The sequence below is a fragment of the Portunus trituberculatus genome, chromosome 13 (genome assembly GCF_017591435.1).
Source record: "Portunus trituberculatus isolate SZX2019 chromosome 13, ASM1759143v1, whole genome shotgun sequence".
In the NCBI taxonomy this organism is placed as follows: Eukaryota; Metazoa; Arthropoda; class Malacostraca; order Decapoda; family Portunidae; genus Portunus; species Portunus trituberculatus.
The window spans coordinates 9,377,459-9,399,360 of record NC_059267.1 but is presented as its reverse complement, the minus strand read 5'-3'; the positions used below and the strand labels follow the sequence as shown (position 1 = coordinate 9,399,360).

At 42.1% G+C, this 21,902-nt stretch overlaps 1 protein-coding gene across 7 annotated transcripts in view; it reads left to right on the top strand.

Annotated features, from left to right (window-relative positions):
• LOC123502995 (WAS/WASL-interacting protein family member 1-like) overlaps positions 1 to 10,800 on the top strand; it is a 97,198-nt gene extending 86,398 nt beyond the window's left edge. For 6 of the 7 annotated variants that reach the window (XM_045252334.1, XM_045252332.1, XM_045252327.1 and 3 more), the window contains 2 exons: positions 142 to 240; positions 6,617 to 10,800. In XM_045252334.1, coding sequence (XP_045108269.1) covers positions 142 to 240; positions 6,617 to 6,822 — 305 coding nt within the window. In that variant the 3' untranslated portion in view covers positions 6,823 to 10,800. Of the gene's footprint in view, positions 1 to 141; positions 241 to 1,901; positions 2,108 to 6,616 lie in introns of those variants that run through there. The other variant, XM_045252333.1, reaches the window with a different exon arrangement.
• The last annotated feature ends 11,102 nt before the right edge of the window (positions 10,801 to 21,902 follow it).

The following is a 21,902-nucleotide window of genomic DNA, read 5'->3' as shown; positions in this document are numbered from 1 at the left end:
ATGATATGATTAACTTCAACTTTTTTATCATTGTTCAGAGTATCTGACAATTTGCTTTTTCATTCTTCTTATGCACTGTTGTTTAAAGAATAAGATTAAATTCCTTTCCTTGGTCACTAATGCAAACTGATACACTTTCAGGTAGTGAATTTGAGAGCAAGTTCCATTTCCACACCCTCCATGAGTTCCCCTTGCCCATCACCTTTTCCAGCTGCCTCAAGACCTATCCCAGCAAGAACGGTAAGAGCAACAAGCGGCCGGGAATGAGTGCACCTCCACCTCCTCCTCCTTCATCTCACACTAGGCCTGTACCTCCTGCATGCCCACTCCCTGCACCACAATATCCTTCACCACAATACTATGCACCTGCCAACATGTTCAACACCACACCTGCACCCTCACCACCACTATCCACCTCAATCCCTCCTCCTCCTCCTCCTCCTGTTAACTCCTTACAGACTCCAAGTTTTGCTGCCAATTATAATCTCAGGAGAGGCTTTCAACCAGGACAGAAGTTTGCAGTTCAAAATACCACTCGTCATGTGTCTGACGTTTAATTGGCTGAAGTTGTGGTAGTGGTGGTGGTGGTGGTAGTGGTAGTGGTGGTAGTAGTAGTTTCCTAAATGGAAGGAAGACTACACAGTGAGACTTGGCATAGTAACACTACTCTTTTCTGTAGATTTTGTATCCTAAGCCTTCTGTTTCCTGTGTTTTTCATCCCATTCTGGCTGAGTGCTACTGATGCAGTCCAAGGTTCCCAAGTCACTAGTGTGGGGAAGTGTTTGGCTATGTCTTCTGGCAAACTAAGGATCATTTAGTGGTAAATGCAAGAGTTTTGAAATATCTTTGCTCAGAAGCCTTTTGAAATGTTAGGACTAAAACAAAATTGTTTATTCATTGATATTGTAACCATTTTGTCAACAAATTTTAGCTAACACTAAAGTGTGTTTCAATGAAAATCAAACTACTTAGAAAAAAGTTTCAGTTATGTAGGAAACAGTTGGGTGTGAATTGCTGTATTTATAAATGGCAAGTACTTAATTTAGTGAGTTAGATGATTAATACCATAATTATATTGTATATGCATCTTTGTAAATAATTAATATGTGATATGGTTTTAAAAGTTGTCTTCTCCTTATACTTATGTCAAAATGAAGACAGGTGTTCATGGGAGTTGATAACAGATTGCCTGATATACACTGTGGTGGAAGTGATGAAGCAACTGTTAAAGATTTAATGGCTTTTCATAATGTATTGTTACAAAAATGTAGACACCAGTAGTTGAAGACTACATTTGATGCAGTAAGCATACACATACAGTACATGATGAGATTCAAGTAAACATGGGACGTTGTTTCATCTTTGCAATAACAAAAGTTTAGGGACAGTAAGAATCAGGTTGGCAGATAGTTTAAGAAATTTCTTTTTGATTTCATGGAAGAAAATGAGTTTCCATTATCCATAATAGAATCAGGTTAGAGGCTCCAAAATTGGTGAAAGAATAGCTTGTCATAGTTTGCCATAGTATAAAAAAAACTATATGAGAGTAAATTGAAGCTTTGTCACAAAAAGCCAGATGCTCATGTACAGATATACACAAGATGTATTTGAATTATTCCACTCGTCAGTCCTTGTCACGTGCATCCGCTACTATCTCCTGTATAAAGATTCCTTCCATAACATTTTCCAACTGCTTTCCAGTTTTGTCTGAGGTCTGGGCAGTACACCACAAATAAATAATTGTTTTACTTTTAAATTTACTGTCCAACTTGCATGCTTGATTTCCTGTCAGTCAACTTGCTGCATGAATGTGTATATTTTGAGTTAAGTTCATGCTTTGTACAAAAGTCACCTACTCTTAGTTTTCCTGCAGGGATGAATTCTTTGGTTCTTCTTTTCAGATATTCCATTTTTTCTCCATAGTTCCTTTTTATAGCTACATAAAATTCATCTGAAGGCAAGTGTGTGTGTGTGTGTGTGTGTGTTTGTGTGTGTGTGTGGTTATGAGTGACAGTTTTTTAATAACTGTTTATTATTTTGTAGAGTTACTAACCCAAGATATTGTTGTGTTTACATGCAGTGTTAATTAAAACAAAAGAAAAACAAAGCAGTGTTTTAAAGAAGTTTGTTGTAGTGTAGAATTACAAAACAAAAATAGTATATGAAATGACTATCAGATTGAGAAATGATGATATACCGTAAGGTAATGTTTGAAAAGGTTATCTGATGTAGGGAAGAAGTAGATATATATTTGTAAGCAGTTTCTGAAAGGAACATGCCACTGAGAAATAACAAAATAGTCTGAGATGTTATTTGGAAGGAACCGAGGGAAAAAAAGCAATGAAATTTTTTGAAGTGAGGAATTAATGGATGACTTAATCATTTGTAGCCCCTTCAGTATCATGATGCATTTCCATATTCCTTCTGGTGACAATCTGGTGACTTTATACAGCTTCACGAACTCATGTAGGGGATTAAAATCTTGAAGACTGTGGCCATGAATCTTCTGACCTCCATAGACCCTTCCTTATGTCAATAAAATGGCTAATGGCACAAAATTCTGAACTGGAGAATTTCTTGTCTGATGAATTCCTGATGGAGAAGAATTCAATGGTTTGTTAAAAGTGAGCTCATGAACTATATAAACTATTTCATTATTCTCAGTAGAAAGGAATAGATTTTGTTGTGGTAGTGAATTTTATAGATGACGTCATTATTCTTAATAGAAAAGAATTGCAGTCAGTATTTGCTTGTGGTAAAATTTAACATTTATTTTGCATGGCAGTGTGAAGAGTGTACCTGAAGTACACGCTGTTTTGTAACAAGGGTGCTCATCTACATCATTAGCCTTTATGCACCAGATATCTAGGAATTAATTCAGTGGTTGGTTTTACCTTTCAATGTAATAATATTGTTATAGTAAGGTTCCTTAAGTTACATTTTCTTCATACTGGTGAAACCCCTGTTCAAGAGTCAATTGAAGATCATCAATTTTAGTTTGCTTTACACTACAGTAAATGTTATGTTTACTTTCCTGAGTGGTCTGTAGGGTTGCATTAGTTTGTCCTGCAGCATCCAGGAATCTTAAAGTTCTTGTGGAAGTGCTCCATGCAGAATTGTGAAGTACAAATAACAGATTTTGCTTATAAGCAAAGAGAAAAGCAGCAGCATTTTGACCATGTGGGAAGGCGTAGTGTTGTCCACAGGAATAATGAGCTTTACAGCATTGAGGGAATGAGATGTGTGCACAGGTTAATCACTATGCAAATTATGTGATTTATTTTTATTTATTATTATTTATTTATTTTTTTTTTTTTTTTATTTATTTATTTATTTATTTTTTTTTTTTCATTATTTGAAAGTACGTAAATGGAGATTTTTTTTTTCAATTTAGCCATTTTTAAGTATTTTATAGCTAACACTAAAGTTTAATTATAAAATAATCGTTTTCATAACTTTAAAAAATGGAAATTAGATAAATCTTTCTAAATCAAAGTTCTCTGATGTATTTGAAGACTCATGGGATGGCAAAGCATGGGTGTCTAGTTAGAGCCAGTCTGTATCAAAAGAGCAACTCAAAATACAGCTCCTGACATTACATGGTTGCCTCAGTGCAAAACACACTGTCTCAGATTGTGTACTACTCAGGAAGTGGTTTCATCTGCCACAACCGGTTTATGATGTGTTACCTTCATGCATCACTCTGCTGACTGTCTTTTGCTTGTCTGTTTACTTATTGATGTTATATTAATGGATATGACATTAAGCTGGCAATTATTATTGAATTTTATTTTATTTATTTATTTTATTTATTTATTTTTAATTTTTTTATTTTTTATTTATTTTTTTATTTATTTATTTTATTTATTTATTTATTTATTTTATTTTTTATTTATTTTTATTTATTTTTTTTTTTTTTGTGTGTGTGTGTGTGTATTTACCTAGTTGTAGTTTTACAGGGCCTGGGCTTTATGCTCGTGTGGCCCCGTCTCCATATCTACACTTATCCAATCTTACTTTAAAAGTATGCACACTCGTTGCAGACAATACTTCCATGTCTCAATACATCTTTGCGGAAAACTATATTTCTTAACATCTCCCAGACATCTTCCTTTTCTCAGCTTTTTACTATGCGATCTTGTGCTTCAAATGTCATATTCTTCTCTCAGGATCAGTTTCTCATTATCCACTTGGTCCATTCCGTTGATCAATTTATAAACTTGTATCAGGTCTCCTCTCTCCCTTCTTTGTTCCAGGGTTGGTAGATCCATAGCCTTTAGTCTCTCCTCATATGTCATCCCTTCAAATTCTGGAATCATTCTTGTAGCCATTTTTTGTAGTCTCTCCAATTTCCTTATGTGTTTCTTTTTATGAGGGGTCCACATTACTCCTGTGTGTGTGTGTGTGTGTGTGTGTGTGTGTGTGTGTGTATTTACCTAGTTGTAGTTTCTTACTATGCGATCTTGTGCTTCTAAAGTCATATTCTTCTCTCAGGATCAGTTTCTCATTATCCACTTCATCCATTCCGTTAATCAATTTATAAACTTGTATCAGATCCCCTCTCTCTCTTCTCTGCTCCAAGGTTGGTAGATCCAGAGCCTTTAGTCTCTCATATGTCATCCCTTTAAATTCTGGAACCATTCTTGTAGCCATTTTTTGTAGTCTCTAATTTTCTTATGTGTTTCTTTTTATGGGGAATCCACACAACTCCTGCATATTCCAATCTAGGTCTTATTTTAGTACTTATCAATTTCTTCATCATTTCCTTGTCCATATAGTGAAATGCTACTCCAATATTCCTTAGCAAATTATGTGTGTGTGTGTGTGTGTGTGTATTTACCTAGGTGTAGTTTTACAGGGCCTGGGCTTTATGCTCGTGTGGTCCCGTCTCCATATCTACACTTATCTAATTTTTCTTTAAAACTATGTACACTCTTTGCTGACACCACTTCCTCACTCAAACTGTTCCAAGTCTCAACACATCTTTGCGGGAAACTAAATTTTTTAACATCTCTCAGACATCGTCCCTTCCTTAGTTTCTTACTATGCAATCTTGTGCTTCTAAAGTCATATTCTTCTCTCAGGATCAGTTTCTCATTATCCACTTCATCCATTCCTTTAATCAATTTATAAACTTGTATCAGATCCCCTCTCTCTCTTCTCTGCTCCAAGGTTGGTAGATCCATTGCCTTTAGTCTCTCCTCATATGTCATCCCTTTAAATTCTGGAACCATTCTTGTAGCCATTTTTTGTAGTCTCTCTAATTTTCTTATGTGTTTCTTTTTATGGGGAGTCCACACAACTGTGTGTGTGTGTGTGTGTGTGTGTGTGTGTGTGTGTGTGTGTGTGTGTGTGTGTGTGTATATATTTACCTGGTTGTAGTTTTACAGGGCCTGAGCTTTATGCTCATGTGTGTGTGTGTGTGTGTGTGTGTGTGCGCGCGTGTGCACATGCATGCATGCATGTGCACATGTCATCATTTTGTCAGCTTTTGCATACATATTGTTGATCATGAACAGAGATGATATTGCTGCATGCTAAAAATTAATTTCTTGTCCCTGTGAATCTGTCTGTTTGTGCATGCAAGTATTTTTTAACAGGTGACACTGCTGGAGATGATTGTAGTGTAGTGGTGTGAGTGCATGGCTGGTAGAGTCACCTTGTTGAGTGATGTGCTGTCTTGGCTGTGGGATTGTCTGGGTATAACTGGTAACCAAATAGCAGGAATACTTCAAAGATACTGTTTAATTATTTGTTTATTTGTCTCACTTTTAAATATGTGTATGTAAAAAAATGACACTGATAATATTGCCTGTCAATATCCCAAAGAATGTAAGTGTGATGGAAGCTTGTAGGTTTCCTTTTTGAGATTTATCTGGTAATTAATTTTTGATTCTTGACTGAGAAAGAAAAAGATTGATGACTATTTTAATGGTTCAGAACACATGATGGAAACTGCACTTGTGTGCTTTTGTAATATTTAATTTTTTCTCACATAAAACTCTTAGTGAGTTTTGTGTAGTGCTTCACTGAATCTTCCTGATCACTTATATAAACTCCTTTCTTCAGTATATAACACTTAAGTAGTCAATAATTTTGCTTTCCAGTTTGTATTTCTGTATCTTTCTTGTCAGATTTTTTTTCTTTTATTCTGTGTAGATCCCTATCATTTCCCTGATTCCCTTCTTCTGATTTTTATTTTTAACTTAATGTTCTACTACTTCTTAGATTAGGTTTCTTGTTAGATTGATTTAATATTGAGATTTTATTTTTATGAACATATCAACATCTCCTCCTATTTGATTCAGCATAAAGGGAGTCACTTGACATTTCTGTATCGTCTGGTTGAATTCCTTTGGTATTATTACTCCATGGCTTTAAACTGCTTATTTATTTATTTATTTTTTTATTTATTTTTTTTTTTTCATTACAACTGTGTTCTATAATTACTTTCACTATCTGTGGTTGCTTTCCATGACTGACAATAAATAATTAGTATCATGACCAGTGACCAGGGAGTTGTCAGTCAATCTGCTTTGGTGTCTCTGTTATTGTGTGTTTACTCCATGACTACTAAGGAGTCCTTTGTTAGAATTGTTTTGGTATTTTCTTTCAGTCAAGCCAATGGGTCAGCGCAGAGCCCCACCTCCTCCTCCTGGTCCCAACCCCTCCACTGCCTCCATGTCTTCTGCCTCTTCCCAGTCCTCCCTTCACTTCCCCACCCACACCCACACCTCTCCACCTCCCCCTCCACCCCATGCTCCTCTCCACCTACAAGTGGGTGCCAAAATGTATGGCACAGAAGCATCCTCCCACTGCTAAGGCCGGTGAGGTGCTGGGTGAGGCAGGCCAGCCGTGTGTGTCCCTTGTCCTCCTCGTGCTGGGCTAAGTGTACGTATTTTCGGCTCTAGTGTGTGTCTGCTTGCCTATGCAAAATAAAAAGATAGAAATTATCCATCGTGCACAAGTGAGTGAGGCTTCATTAAGTGATATCCGAAAGACACAGTTAACACCAGTATACCTATAAGGTAGAGACAGAGAGAGGAAGAGAGAAAGATTTAGATGAAGAACAGATAGAAGTAATTGCTTCTTCATTTGGCTGTGGTTGATGATAATGAATCTGGTGAGTGATGTTGGTGTCAGCAGGAGGGAAGAAGTCTTGTCTGTGTGTGCTCCAATCACCATCCTAGGCCAGTCTCCCACTGGGGAAGACAGCTCCAGCATTTCCACTACACTCATGGGAGAAGTGAATTTTGCACTGGCACTGTGTGAAAGTGCAAAAGTAGAACTGCATAGAAGTGCCTTCTGTATCATACCACATACCTTTTGCTCGTGATGAATCTTGTTGAGGCCAAGTACTGACCCATTAACACTTCTCTCTCTCTTGTTACCCGTGTGATAACCCGAGTCAGGGTGGCAGAAGGGACGGCAGAAAGTGGAGTGTGCAATATTTACTAGCGCGCCGATTGCCTGGGTTTTGTGGAAGTGGTGGATGATAAGAACCAGGCAGTGGGGGGAACCATCTTCCAAAAATATACTTCCAAGAGTGCCAAGTTACTCCTGTTTTTTTCTTGTGTAAATATTGTTGATGTTCATGCAATTATCTGCTCACATTTTGTAACCATTGGGGTGTTAAGCCAAAATCTAAATAAAACCTTAAAAAAAAAAAAAAAGCGAAGGTGACAGAGTACAAGACAGTTCTTAGTTCTTTAATGTTGACTCTGCTGATGTTGAGGAGACCTTCGGTTACTTAGACCCTAGATATGTTCCTTGTTACTTATTGATTAATTGAAAACTATTCTGGTCGTTGCACTCGTGTTATGTTTTGTGCATTACTGCATCAACCTGGACTATTTTTGTATAATTTCATATTCAAATAGAGCCATGTTATGTTTGTTTGTGGTCAGAAAAGTCAGCTGTCCAGTGTGATGTCATCTTTTGTGGAGGAAGTAATGTGTGTGCCATGGTATTGTGATGGAGACTTTAACATACTTAATATATATATATATATTTGTTGCCTCTTTATACAGGATTTGCATTTGTAGGTCAACAGATTTTTTTCCAGCTATCACATGGTAAAACAACAGGATAAGAAAGTGAATGAAAAGTTGTTAAGATTTACTGTAAAAGAGAAAGTTTAATTTTGATATCCTTTTTTATTCTTAACTAGAGTGTCCTCTTGGATGGCAAGTCCTTTAACAAAATGTTAATTTGTCTTGAGAAGTGATTTACATACATTCCTTGTAGGTGCCAGCTTTTCTGTTTGTTACATTAGTCATCTGTACTCTTACTTCACCAGCTCAACATGTCTTTGCGATTACACTTTATTTCCACACCAAGTCTCGTAGATGTGAAAGCCGTCATTTGTGGACTAAGCTTTGTGATTTGGGTAACATATCAAAGCTGCCACCAGCCACAGAAATGGTGGAAGGTCTTTTGTGGTGGGAGGAAGTCTGGAATCCCGGCAAGGACCGTGGACTGGTCGTTAGTAGTGCAGGCCGTCCATGACTCTCTTTATTAGACGTTCCGGGAGCAGCCAGTGCCTTGAGACAGAGGAGGGAGCTGTGGTGGATGTCCACAGACATCTGCCACACTCTCCTGCCTCGCCCTCTTCTTCACTAGTTCATGCCAGCTCTTTGGGAGTGCTCACTCTTCACACCTCACACTGCTCCTTCTGTTTGCCCATTATTTATGTCTTGAATCATATTCATGCAAATCATTGTTTTTATACTTACAGTTACTAATTTTGTTTGATATAAAAGTACCTATTTTTTGTAGCTATTTTAGATATATATTGTAACATGGTCTTTGCACCAAGCCTGTGTTGCTTTGCAGGGCTGAACACTGTACTGTATTTATTACTAGCTGACATGAACCTGTCTGTTGCCGGCTGTGGTGTCAAACCATGGCAGCACAGGTGACATCTATACACTCTAGTCTCATGGTGGGTGATGCTGTGCCAGCCCTTGACTCACCCCTCTGTCCTGTGGCCCTCAATTCTCATATCCTCAGTGTTGTGTGACTTAGTGAGACTTTCAGTATGTTCAGTCAGTCCCTGGTAACCTTTCCTTCCCTCAATGAATGATCCATATGAATTAAATGTCTTAATTCACTTGGTAATCACAAAATTCCAAGTAGTGCACTTATTGTAGATTTGAATACTTATTATTCCTGACTCATACTGGGTCACTATTTCATTGATAATTGTCAGCATAGCATCATGACAAAAGATATTGTGGGTTTTCACACAAGCAAATATTGCATCAGAATATTGGTGCTCCTTTCATGGAAAGCAGGTTTCGTTCCCCTGCTGTTATGGATTAATGTAATGTTATTCAGACCACTTGCTTTCTGTAAATCTTGATTGAAATTATGTAGGAAATATTTCTGAAATCTTTCACAATACAATCATTAGATGAGAACTGTTTCTATTCATGATTTACAGAAATGTTGCACTACAAGTGGCATGGTGAATAAGCAAGCAACAGATTATTTATTTGCCTCTAGTGTGTGATCCCTTAGTAAGTGTAGGTAGCACATCTTATTGAGGCTCACTTTTAGCTGTCTGACCTTTGTGATTCACTAAATTCACTGTGTTTTGTTGCACACAGTAATCAGTTTCCTCCAGATAGGTGAACTAAAATTCTGGAGACAGTTACAGGGTGCCAGTGCAGGGCTTGAAAGCTCGTGTGCGCACGCACACACACACACACACACACACACACACACACACACACACACACACACACACACACACACACACACACACACACACACACACATCATAAAGTAGTGAGGGAAAGTGAAATGGAAACAGGGTGAGGCAAGAGGTGGCAGGCATCATCCTCACACCCTGACACCCTCACACAGGCAGGGGGCATGAAGTGGCATGGGCATTGGGAAACTATAAGTCCTTGTCACATTTTGGTGTTTTGATCACTTCCTTGTTTATATAATTTGCAATGTATAGTTTGTTGTTTGGGAAAGATGATTCATGGGAATGTGACATTGCTACACTAGGATATTGAGTGCTGTTTTAACATCAGAGAGGATTGTATTAGGTAGGAGCTCAGTAAGACTCCTTGTTATATAAAAAATCATATATATATATATATATATATATATATATATATATATATATATATATATATATATATATATATATATATATATATATATATATATATATATATATATATATATATATATATATATATATATATATATATATATATATATATATATATATATATATATATATATATATATTCCTTTTAAATTATTCTTGAAAGTAAGAAGATTGAATTTGCTAAAGAAAAGCATAACTGGATGAAAAGTTGGCACATTAGCAGACAAGGAAGTCTTATGCAACCAACTTAATTTTGTAAAAAAGATTTCACTCATTTTCTCAAAAAGAAAAAAAGTTATTATTATGGAAACATTATGAAGCCAGACAAGTGGAGAGTTAAGCCGAGTGTTTGGTGGGAGGCGTGGCTCCACCAAGCATCACCAGCATGTGATGGTTTGTCCTGCAGCGCTGTGCTGCATGAGCCCTGTGCACCTCTGCCCAGACCGCAACTTACTTATCCTACACTTCATTTGCTGTATGATTTACACATCTGTTTAAATCATCATACATTCATCAGCTTATGTATGTAATATTGACTATTTTAATAATCACTATTTTGCCAGATCAAAAGCTGTACATATACATGTAAATAAAGCCTTTGGGTTTAGGTAAGAGCATCCATATATTAAAAGTGTTATTATTGTGCTATATTCATAAATACATTACTGAGACATGCTGTTTTATTTGTCTTTGTATGAAAGAGGCGAGTGTAAACTGGAAGAATTGCTCTTCCCTGGAATAACTTACTCAATTCTTAAATGTATATGTGATTTGTTTTGTCAGGTGGAAGATCTACAGAAAAAAAAGCTGAAGTGGACTTTTTAAAGGAAGATACATGCCATATAAAACTTTTGGCTAATCATTATGTTAATCATTGATTCCTGTTTGTCAGAAGAAATTTCCTCCATGACAGTGCATTATTTTAAGAAAATTTGTTCACAAGAATCAGGTTTTGTCTTGATGCCATAATGCCAAGACTGAAACTTAAGTGAAATTTCTACTGTTCCTTTGTTTTCTTTTCCTCCTCGATACTCTAACCTGTCTTGATTGGTCTGTCTAGGTCAGTGACTCCCCAAACTTTTCCTGGGGAGTTCCACTTGGAGGTCCCATAGTGTGCCAGTGTACCTGGTTCCAGAAAACAAAATTCCAGCAAATATGATACATCTGTTTCTTTTCCACCAGCTGATAGATGCCAGACTATCTTGTATAAAGCAATAATAAATTTTCTGAAAAATTAATTCATTTAATTTAACTAAAAATCACATATGATCCCAAAAGTACTCATGTACTAACTGGAAGGCCTCCTCATACCATAGGTTGGGAACCGCAGGTCTAGGTCTATTTCATTCTCTATGCAATGGCAACTAAACATTCCTACAAAAAAAAAAGCAATCATACACATACAGTACAATACCTAAAATCAACTTGAATCATCCATATATGATATCTTGCTGTGAAGCCAAGGACAGCGCCACAGCAGGAAGCGACACACAGCCTGCACATGCGCTGTGCATTATCCTTGGATGTCTGAGGGTTATATAAGGAGCAAGACCAGTCAGCTTCAGGCAGGAATGAGCTGGCTTTCCTAACCAATTCTCTTCTACATTCTCTCCCTAGTGTGGTACTGCCCTAGTCCCCAGCCCCCTCCCTGTCCTCTCTCTCTGGCGTGATGCTGCTGCAATCCCCAGGCCCCTCTTTTTCTTGCTTTCCCTGGCATGACACCTACCCAATTTCCAGGGTCTGCGACTCTTTCCTCTGCTGCGGCACTACGTAGCCCCAGGTTCTTTCTTGTTTCCCGCACTTCATGAGTCGCCAGCCAACCCTGTCTGCCCACCATCACCTCTCATGCCTTGCCTGTGATTGATGTGTCTGATGCCCACCCCCATCTCACCCCTCACGCCGTCGCCAGTAGCAGCAAGAAGCCTCACCAAGATGTGGGGTTCAGCCACATGTAACATGTTTCCCCTTATGGAGAATAACTGCCCTTCATAGTGCTCATATGGGAGCAAGTTCCACTGTCTCTAATCCATTAAGAGCTATCATGCAATGTTCTCCATACTTGCTGTGCTGAACCCAAACTTAGATAAGACCAGGCTGCTGCTTCTTCTTGGGGGTTTATTGGGGCCGTGTAGGCTGTGTGTCACAGCCTCTAGTGCCCCAAAGGTGCAGTATGCAGTGGAGCTGATTTGTTTTTTGTAGGAAGGTCCTGGTGAGGTTGAGAGTCTTGAAAGCCAGAGTGGTATTTGTGCAGCCACCCAGGTCAGTCGTGTTGGCTCGCAGATAGCGAGTGAAGGAGAGTCATACAGTGAGAGTGGTGACAAGGGCAGTGCAGTAGCAGGTATTCTGGGGTGTCAGGCTGTGTAGGGCAACAGGGGCAGTGAGGAAAATCTGTCATGCCCAGCCTATGCAGGTGGGTGTTGGGGCAGGTGTGGCCAATTCTCAGTCTGGTGACTGTTGTGTCCAGTGCCTGTGTTTTGTTTTGTTTTTTTATTTATACCATGTGGGCTTTTTGCACGAATTTATGGGCTAAAGGGGGTACTTTTTGTGGTACCTCCTATCTGAAAGCCCACCTGCTAGGAAACCGTTGCCCCGAGTGAGGAAGCCCAACCTACACTCAGACCATGGACAGGATTCGAACCCGTGCGCTTAGAGACCCCTCGGACCCCAAAGCACGCATGGTTCCACTGTACCCCCAACCAACCCTTTGGTTGGGGGAGTAAGTCCACTAGTGGTGTCTTGTGTCCTGTCTAATGTGTCCCAGTGAGGTGTCCTGTAAGGCATCAGTCAATGTTATGTTCAAGTGTCGCCTGCAGGCTGTCTTGAGGTCAGTTAGGAAGTCTGTCTGGCCAGTAGCTAAGTCAATAGGGGAGGGGTGGGTGTTTGCCTCTGTTGCTGCCCTGTCAACCACCGTGTTTCCCATGACATCGACATGGGAGGGCACCCACTGAAGATCGATGGTGTGTCCTAGGGAGGTCAGGTGGAGGATGAGGTGATGGATGATGAGAGTGAAGTTGTGGTGGGATTTTATGATTTGGAGGGCAGAGACTGAGTCTGAGAAGAGGGGTAGTGAGCATGTCAAAGCATCCTTAATATCTAAAAAAGCTACTAAAATTAATTTTTTGTGGGTAAATCCTTCCTGAATGTGATGCTCCAACAACAGCAAGGCATCAAGGGTGCCCTGGTGAGGGCAAAAACCGAACATGTTGGGTGGTACGTTCCAACCTCCAGGTTAGTCTATTTTGAATGACATGCTCGAAAACCTTATTAATGTTAGACAAGAGGCTAATATGTCTATAAAAGAAGGCCACTGTCGGATCCTTGTCAGGTTTAGAAATAGGAACAGTGATGGCAAGATGCCATACTGAAGGGAACGTCCCTGACAACCAGCTGTTGTTGAGGACGTCCAGGAGCTGCAGCTGAGCATCAAAGAAACTCGTTTGGCACGTCATCCAGTCCCGTTGCCTTCCTAGCAGACAGTGAGTGTAAGGTTGAGGTGAGTTCCTGGGGATTTATAGCAGTCCTAATATCATGGCTGGAGTGTGAGGAAGAGAGTAGCACAGGTGTGGGCACAGGATCTGGAGAGCTGAGTGTTGTGTGAATATGGGTGGCAAGACACTGCTTTTTGGGCATCAGTGGTGAGGAGGACACCGTTACTAGTTAACGGGAAGGTGAAAGGGGTTGTGGGTGGACCATCTTCCTGAAAAAAGACCAGGTACCACCATGCCTGGCGGAGGTCCTGAGAAGAAAGCAAAGTAGGGTTGATGGGCAGTACTGGTGTAGTCTGCTGCGTTCATAGTGGTCTGGCACTTTGCCGCAATCGAGACCACCGCAGAGGATGACCTTGGCATCCAGGCAGCTGAGATAGTCTTGAGGGTGGTGAGGTGTCATGTAGTAGAAAGTGATGAGGTGATTCATTGCTTTAATTCCACGTGTGTGTGTTTTGTTTTTTAAAGATACGATTTTACAAATCTACTATGATAATTTATAATGGTACACATTATCCGTGAGTGATGAGTGCTCCAGGCTAACTGCTTTGACTATAACTCTAACCGTTGCCACCAGTGTAATACGGCGAAAAAATGATTGTGAAAACAACTTACGATGAAAAAGGAAAGATTATGAAAATTTTGTAACTTTCTTTTTGACAAAATGGTAGTGGTAGCTGAATTAAGGCACAGGTTTGATTTTAAGTGATTAATGCAAGAATACAAATTCACAAGACTCCAATAAATTTAATTGGAAAAATACAATAAATAAACAAATTGATGGAATAATATCAAGTGAACTTTCTCCCCACAATCACGTTTGTTTTTGCTTATAGTCCTGGTGACCGGAAGAGGGATACATCACTCACTACAAAGTAAATACACGGGCCGCCGTGGTACAGTGGAACCATGCGTGCTTTGGGGTCTGAGGGGTCTCCAAGCGCATGGATTCGAATCCTGTCCACGGTCCGAGTGTAGGTTAGGCTTTCTCACTCGGGGCAATGGTTTCCTTGCGGGTGGGCTTTGAGATAGGAGGTACCCCAAAAAAAGTATCCCCTTTAGCCCATAAACTCCCGTGAAAAGCCCACATGGTATAAAAAAAAAAAAACTACAGTATAATCCACTACACACAAAGTTAATGTAGCTACTTTAAACTTTTCATCTGCACGGCTTTGGCGTCAACAAGTGCCAAAATCCTTATTTTCTCAAGAAAAGCTCACTTAATCTGTTCTATGGGTCTAAGAACACTAATTTATGGGAACCATGTACCAAATGTTGACATTTTCTCAAGCAAACTCATTTAACCTTGTCTTTGGGGGCCTCATTACACCGTTTGGGAGGGAGGAGGATGTACCGCGGTTGGTGACAGTCACCCCCTTCACTTTACTCAACACCGCGCCAACAAAACAACTTCACATTTCTCTATTTCCACAAAAGAATATCCTATGAAACACACACACACGTCAGTTATGGAGTACAGAGCAAGAGGGTAGCTGCCGCTGTTCGGGTGAAGAACGGAATCTGACTCAGTAAGCAATTATATATATATATATATATATATATATATATATATATATATATATATATATATATATATATATATATATATATATATTATTACCTTCTCAGCCTTGGTTATCAGCTTTGACTGGCTGCATCAGCTTCGTTGTCAAGGGTCCAGAGCACACAGGAGCACATCAACACGAGGCACACAATGGCGGGTAATGGCGGGAAACACCGGACAGAGAAACACCAGCCTGGCAGCTTACTCACATCCTTTACTGAGTCCTCAGTTCACAGTACATCACAGGGCAGCCTCCACACACACACACACAGGGGACTCAGGCACTCACAGGCATTCCCAGGGGCGGGCACCACAGACCACAACAGCAGGAAGCACGTCTTAATAAACAGAGCGTGCGTCTCCCAGTTTTACCTCGCACGTGCTCCTTCGGAGATTCTCTCCCCCGCGCACCAGTGTTGCCACGCTTCCATGACTAATTTTCCCTACAGCCAAGGTGATTTTCCCCTACATTACCCTACGCTCACAAATCGTGATTATATACTGAAATAAAGACTACACATGCAAAAAAGAAAAAAAATGTTTACTTACATGCTTAGCAGGTTGATGATGATTATGAAGATTCTTGTGCTTCAACGAACATAGCATTTTCATCTTTATCCGAGTATTTTGAGAAGTACCTTGTTCTTGCACTTGAATACCGCTTACACAGAGAAGGGGTCAGGGCAAAATTTGATGGAAATCTCTCGTATGTTTTAATTATTGATTCCAGTGTCTTAGTCGATAACTTATTTCTAAGTTTTGATTTGTTGTTAAGTTTCGAGAATGTTCTTTCAACTTCTGCTGTACTTTGGGGTAATGCTGTTACTCTCAGCATGAAGGTTGATAGTTGTTCATATGAAGCTACTTTTCTCATTTCTTTCCAAAACTCCTCAATGCTCTTACTTTCCCATCCTCCTTTCTTCACCTCTTCATCAACTAAAATTGACCTCCATTGTCGATCAGTGATTTGTACATTAGCATCAGGAAGAAAACGTGGTAGCCTCTGAAACAAGACTGCTGCTGAGTTCACTTCAGCTTTATCCTTCAAAATGTATTCATGGTTAACGTCTTTGAGTGCCGCAAAAACTGGATCCACTAGATTAATCCTTTTTAGAATTTGACAGCATGCAGTTTTGTACCAGTTTCTACACCGTGAAAGAAAGCTCCCTCTTTCGTGTGGCTTCAGTTTTGACAGGGTTTCGCTTGCAAGTATCCCAGGATAGACTTTATCCAACTGCAACCAATTTGATTCAAAATGGAAAAAATAAATGGAGGTATACTTAACACATTCTAACTCCCGACGTGTCTACAAAGTAATATCCTCTTATATTAAGAAATGATGGACTGTCTATGTAAGCCATATTGAATTTCAGTTGAATTTCAGTCGTGCCATATTTATTTTCAGACTTGTAAATGCTATAGTTTCTTAATAGTATTGAGAGGAATGTCACTAACGGGATCGAATCCAGCCGTACTGGACACGAATCGTCGAGTCAGGTAGAGAAAGGATAGACACGTATCAGACTCGTCATTCTCTCTCTCTCTCTCTCTCTCTCTCTCTCTCATTTTGATTTCGTGTATGAAATTGATTGACAGTTGAAAATTTTTAATTTTCCCCTACATTCCCCTACGATGAGGCGATTTTCCCCGTAGGTATCCCCTACTCCCTACAGAGGCCTAAAATCCCCTACCGTAGGGGATTTCCCCTACGCGTGGCAACACTGCCGCGCACCGCGCCAACACTCACAAAGCCAGCCCGGGCAAAACACATATGCACATACACACACATTCGTAATAACTGCCCTCCCTTACAAAAAGGTCGACCCGACCTTCCTCACACTAGAAAACAGAAAAGCAAAATGCATACAAAATAAACTAGAACATTTAGGACAGTTCAAAATCTCTCAGATACACAGGAGGCCAGCGGTGACGGACAGGGCGAGTAGTAGTCTACACCACCAGCTCGCTGTCACCCACATCACCGCCCACTACCTCCTCAACCTCCTTGGGGACGTCCTCCATCGCTTCCGGGACATCTTCTTCAGCACTTCCTTCCTCCTCGGGCTCATCTGAACCCCAGGAGAAGCGACCAGGGCCGTGGTAGCGCCACAAGCGGTCCGCGTGCACTACCAACGCCCGCTTGTGACCTCTCCTGATCTTGTACGCGACCGCCGAGGGCACGGCCACGACGGTATAGGGCCCCTCCCAGGGGCTCTGCAGCTTCGGCGAGAGGCCACGCCTGCGTCGGGGGTTGTGCAGCCACACCCTCTGCATACCTGGCGTCTCGCATGCGGCGGTCGTACAGCGCCTTCATAGTGCGACTCGCCGTCCTCAGCTTGCCGCGCACCTCACGGTGGGCCTCCGCGAGTCTGCGCCTCCTTCAGGTGGGTGGCGCTCCGCTGCGCTTGGTCCTCCAGGAAGCCCGGCAGCTGGCCCGCCACACGCGGCCGCTCTCCCTGCCGCCGCGCCTCGGTTCCCTGCACCTCTTCACACGCCCCAACCGGCGTGCCGGCGGGTATATTTCGAGCCTTGTCAGAGAAGTTAGTCAGTAACACAGTGACTAACTCCTCCCCTGCTCTTACGAGGCTCCTTCCAAGTGCCACACCGTCAGCCAGCTGCAGGTCACTCACAGGCTCCACCAGACCCTCGGCCTCCTTCATCACACGTGTTAAACGGCACTGAACGCGGGCCTTGGTGCGTGGGGGGCAGCCTCGGTCGCTTCCTGGTAATTACCTCGGCACGCCTGACTTTACGAAGGAAAGGCACGTCATAGCCACGTACCGTCATTCTTTTCTGCCTGAAGTCAACACAGGCGTCCATCCTCGTCAGGTAGTCGTATCCTAGTAAACACTCCTCGTCCAGGCCAGCGACGAAGACCGGCATATCTTCCTCCACGCACACGAGCATTCATCGGACCCTGCAGCGACATGCAGTCCACCGTTACTCCACACAGCTGTTGAGGCGAGTCTGGTAACCACTCAGCCTCCACCAGCCCTGGCCGCACCAACGTGTGATCTGCGCCGCTGTCCACCGTCATGCGACACGGCCTCCCGTCCACGGCGCCTCTCACCTGCGCGCTGCCAACGGTGTAGTGACACTTCACACAAGCCGGGGCACTGGAGTTTTGGCCGGCTAAGAGCCGGCCCTTGCCTTCAGCCCGTAGTCGTTTCCCGCTGACACGACCTCCTTCGGGCTGGGGCAAGCGCTGGAGCGGTGTCCAGCCCCGCCGCAGTCCTCGCATCAGGGCTGAAAGGCGACACGATCAGGCCGGTCGAGAGCGCACCCTTCGCTCCCTCGGGCACCGGGCCCTCACGTGCCCCTTCTCACCGCACCGCCAGCACCGCCCGCCGAACACTCCCGGGCTCGCCACACGTGACGCTGGCCTCTTCACTTGAGCCTTGCGTCCTCTCACGTCACTGCGGGGCCGAGCGAAGGTAGACAGGGAGCTCGCGGTCTGCATGAAGGCCTCAAACTCCATTGCACGAGCCAAAGCCACTTGCACGTCAGCTGGGTGTGCCTGCCTCACATAAATCTGCAGCTGGTGGTCCACCAAGGCATCCAGGAAGGCAACACGGTGACCATTTCCTCACCGGCCGTTGGGTACGCTCTTCTCACCACTGCCTCTACGTCGTGGGCCAGCTGGGACAGCGTCTCGCCCCTCTGCCTCGTCCTCTTCTTCAGCACGATACACCTCAGCCTGGTGGCGGTGCCCGAAGCGACGACGCACTGCCTCAGCAATGTCAGGGAAGGAGGCACGCTGCGTTGGCGGGAGGTGGCCAAAAACCTCGATAGCTGGACACCTGAGAGCTGTGGCCAGCTGCAGGGCCTTCTCAGCCTGGTCCCAGCCCTGTGCAGCCGCCAGCAGATCAAACTGGGCAGCATAGGACTCCCAGGCTACCTTACCGTCGTACTCGGCAGGCTTGCGAGACTTGAAGCGGGGGAAAGGCGAGCTAGGCGGTGAGGGTGGTGACAAAGCGCGCGCGCCATGCCGGACAGGGAAGCGAGGGAAGATGGTGGGAAACTTGACGCCAACAAACCCGCGTTTTCCAGAGGCCGTGAGGCCGCTGGCGGGCCCCCAGGAGCCCTCCACGGGCACGCTGCTCCAACAAGGCCCCAGTCCCCGTCCACGACACCAGGAGGGACAGAAGCGACACTCCCAGGGCTCCCGAAACACCCCTTGTCGGGCCACGGGCTCCCCCGCCATATCCGGTTGGCGCCAAACTGTCTCATTCCTTATGTCTCTCACCTCATCCCGCAGCGCCTGCAGGTCCTTCTCTAGCTCGCCCTTCACTGCCTGCAGATTCTGCTCCAGTTAACCTCGCACACTTTCGCAGGAACGATCGGTGTAATCCTGCGCCTCCGCCCTCAAGGAGCCCAGGCTAGACTGCAACACCTCCATCAACTGCTGTGTGGTGTTCCGCCTGCCGCCGTCCCTGTTCTGACTGTTCTGCCCTCATAGACGCCAGCATAGACGTTATCAGCTCGAGCTGGTCGGGCTTCCTCTCACCCGGCTCAGCCTCACCACCACAGCCATTAGCCTCAGCATGCTCCATCACGCTAACCAGTCACAAGCAACCACAAGCACGGTAAAACACAGGACACTAAATCCTCACTCCTGACACCACTGTTACCTTCTCAGCCTTGGTTATCAGCTTTGACTGGCTGCATCAGCTTCGTTGTCAAGGGTCCAGAGCACACAGGAGCACATCAACACGAGGCACACAATGGCGGGTAACGCCGGACAGGTAAACACCAGCTTACTCACGTCCTTTACTGAGTCCTCAGTTCACAGTACATCACAGGGCAGTCTCCACACACACACACACACACAGGGCACTCAGGCACTCACAGGCATTTCCAGGGGCGGGCACCACAGACCACAACGGCAAGAAGCACGTCTTAAAACAAAGCGTGCGTCTCCCAGTCTTGCCTCGCATGTGCTCTCTCGGAGATTCTCTCTCCCGCGCCGCCGCGCGCCGCGCCAACACTCACAAAGCCAGCCCGCGCAAAACACACATACGCACATACACACACACATTTGTAACAATATATATATATATATATATATATATATATATATATATATATATATATATATATATATATATATATATATATATATATATATATATATATATATATATATATATATATATATATATATATATATATATATATATATATATATATATATATATATATATATATATATATATATATATATATATATATATATATATATATATATATATATATATATATATATATATGTATGTATGTATGTATGTATGTATGTATGTATATACAGTAAGTCCTTGTTATACGGTACTTCTGTATCTGGTAAATTCACAGTTAAGGTATTTAGAAAATTAATACCTTCGATTCGATACACGGTAAGAAAAATTCAAAGATACGGTATCCGCTCATACATGTATGTACGTGTACAGTGCTTACTCCAATTTTGCGAGTTCAAATTTTGCGATACGCCAATTTTGCGACCAAGAACCAAAAATTGCCATTTTTTTAATTTCCTATCTTGCTCTCTCCCGGTATTGTGAGTGGTGGCGGGAGAGAGAGCGTTCCCGCAAATTATATATTACTGTATTATATAGGCAATATTTTATTAATTTATTCATATTTATCATATTATACTATATTATTATCATATTCATATTATATTTATCATAGTTTGGTGGTTTTTGGATAGTTTTCATAAAAATCTGGCGGTAATTCAACGAATCTCATGTGGCAACACTGCCCCGCTCCCTCTTGCCTTCCATTTGTTTACGTACACCTCCACGGAGTTCTCTCTGCAAATTTGGAGAAATCCTTGTGCTCGACTTTGTGCGACATGGCGCCACCAACCAAGAAAAACATAGGCTAACTTTGGAGCAGAAGATGAAAATAATCAAGATGAAAAGAGATGGAAAAAGGAACTGTGATATTTCGAGAGAGTTTGGTGTGGGAGAATCAACTGTGAGAATGGTGTTTAAAAACAGTGAAAAAATTGAAAAAGCTGTAAAAACCTATGGTGGACAGATTTTCGATTCTCGTAGCCATTGTACACTGTGATCATTCATATGGAAAGATACCTGGCTCAATATATATGTGATATAAATATAGGCAAAATATTAGGAAAATATTGAAAAATTAGGCGACCATGGACAAGGGGTCCACCATATTCAATTTTTCCCATAGGAATAATACTTCCAATTTTGCGATTTTCAAATTTGCGACTCACAATGCCGGCCCATTTCTCGCACAATTGGAGTAAGCACTGATATATATATATATATATATATATATATATATATATATATATATATATATATATATATATATATATATATATATATATAAAGTAAGTCCTCGTTATACGGTACTTCTTTACCTGGTAAATTTATAGTTACGGTATTTGGAAATTACTACCCTCGATTCGATATACGGTAAGAAAAATTCACAGATACGGTATCCGCTCATGTCGTGCCTAAATCTGTTTTTCTTTAAGTGTTATTGCATCCAAACACTGAGCAATTGTTCGGCATGTTTAGTTGTTTACAGCAATGTGGAGAGTTTGATGAACACCCCAGCTAGCCCAGTGTCCACAAGCGATATGTAAACATAATGGAAACCTCAGGCGTCAGGCCAAAGTGCTCGAATGTCCCGCCAAAAGTCAGCTGTCAGTGAGCACTGAGCTGGATCGAGTGGCGCGGGAAGTGTGACG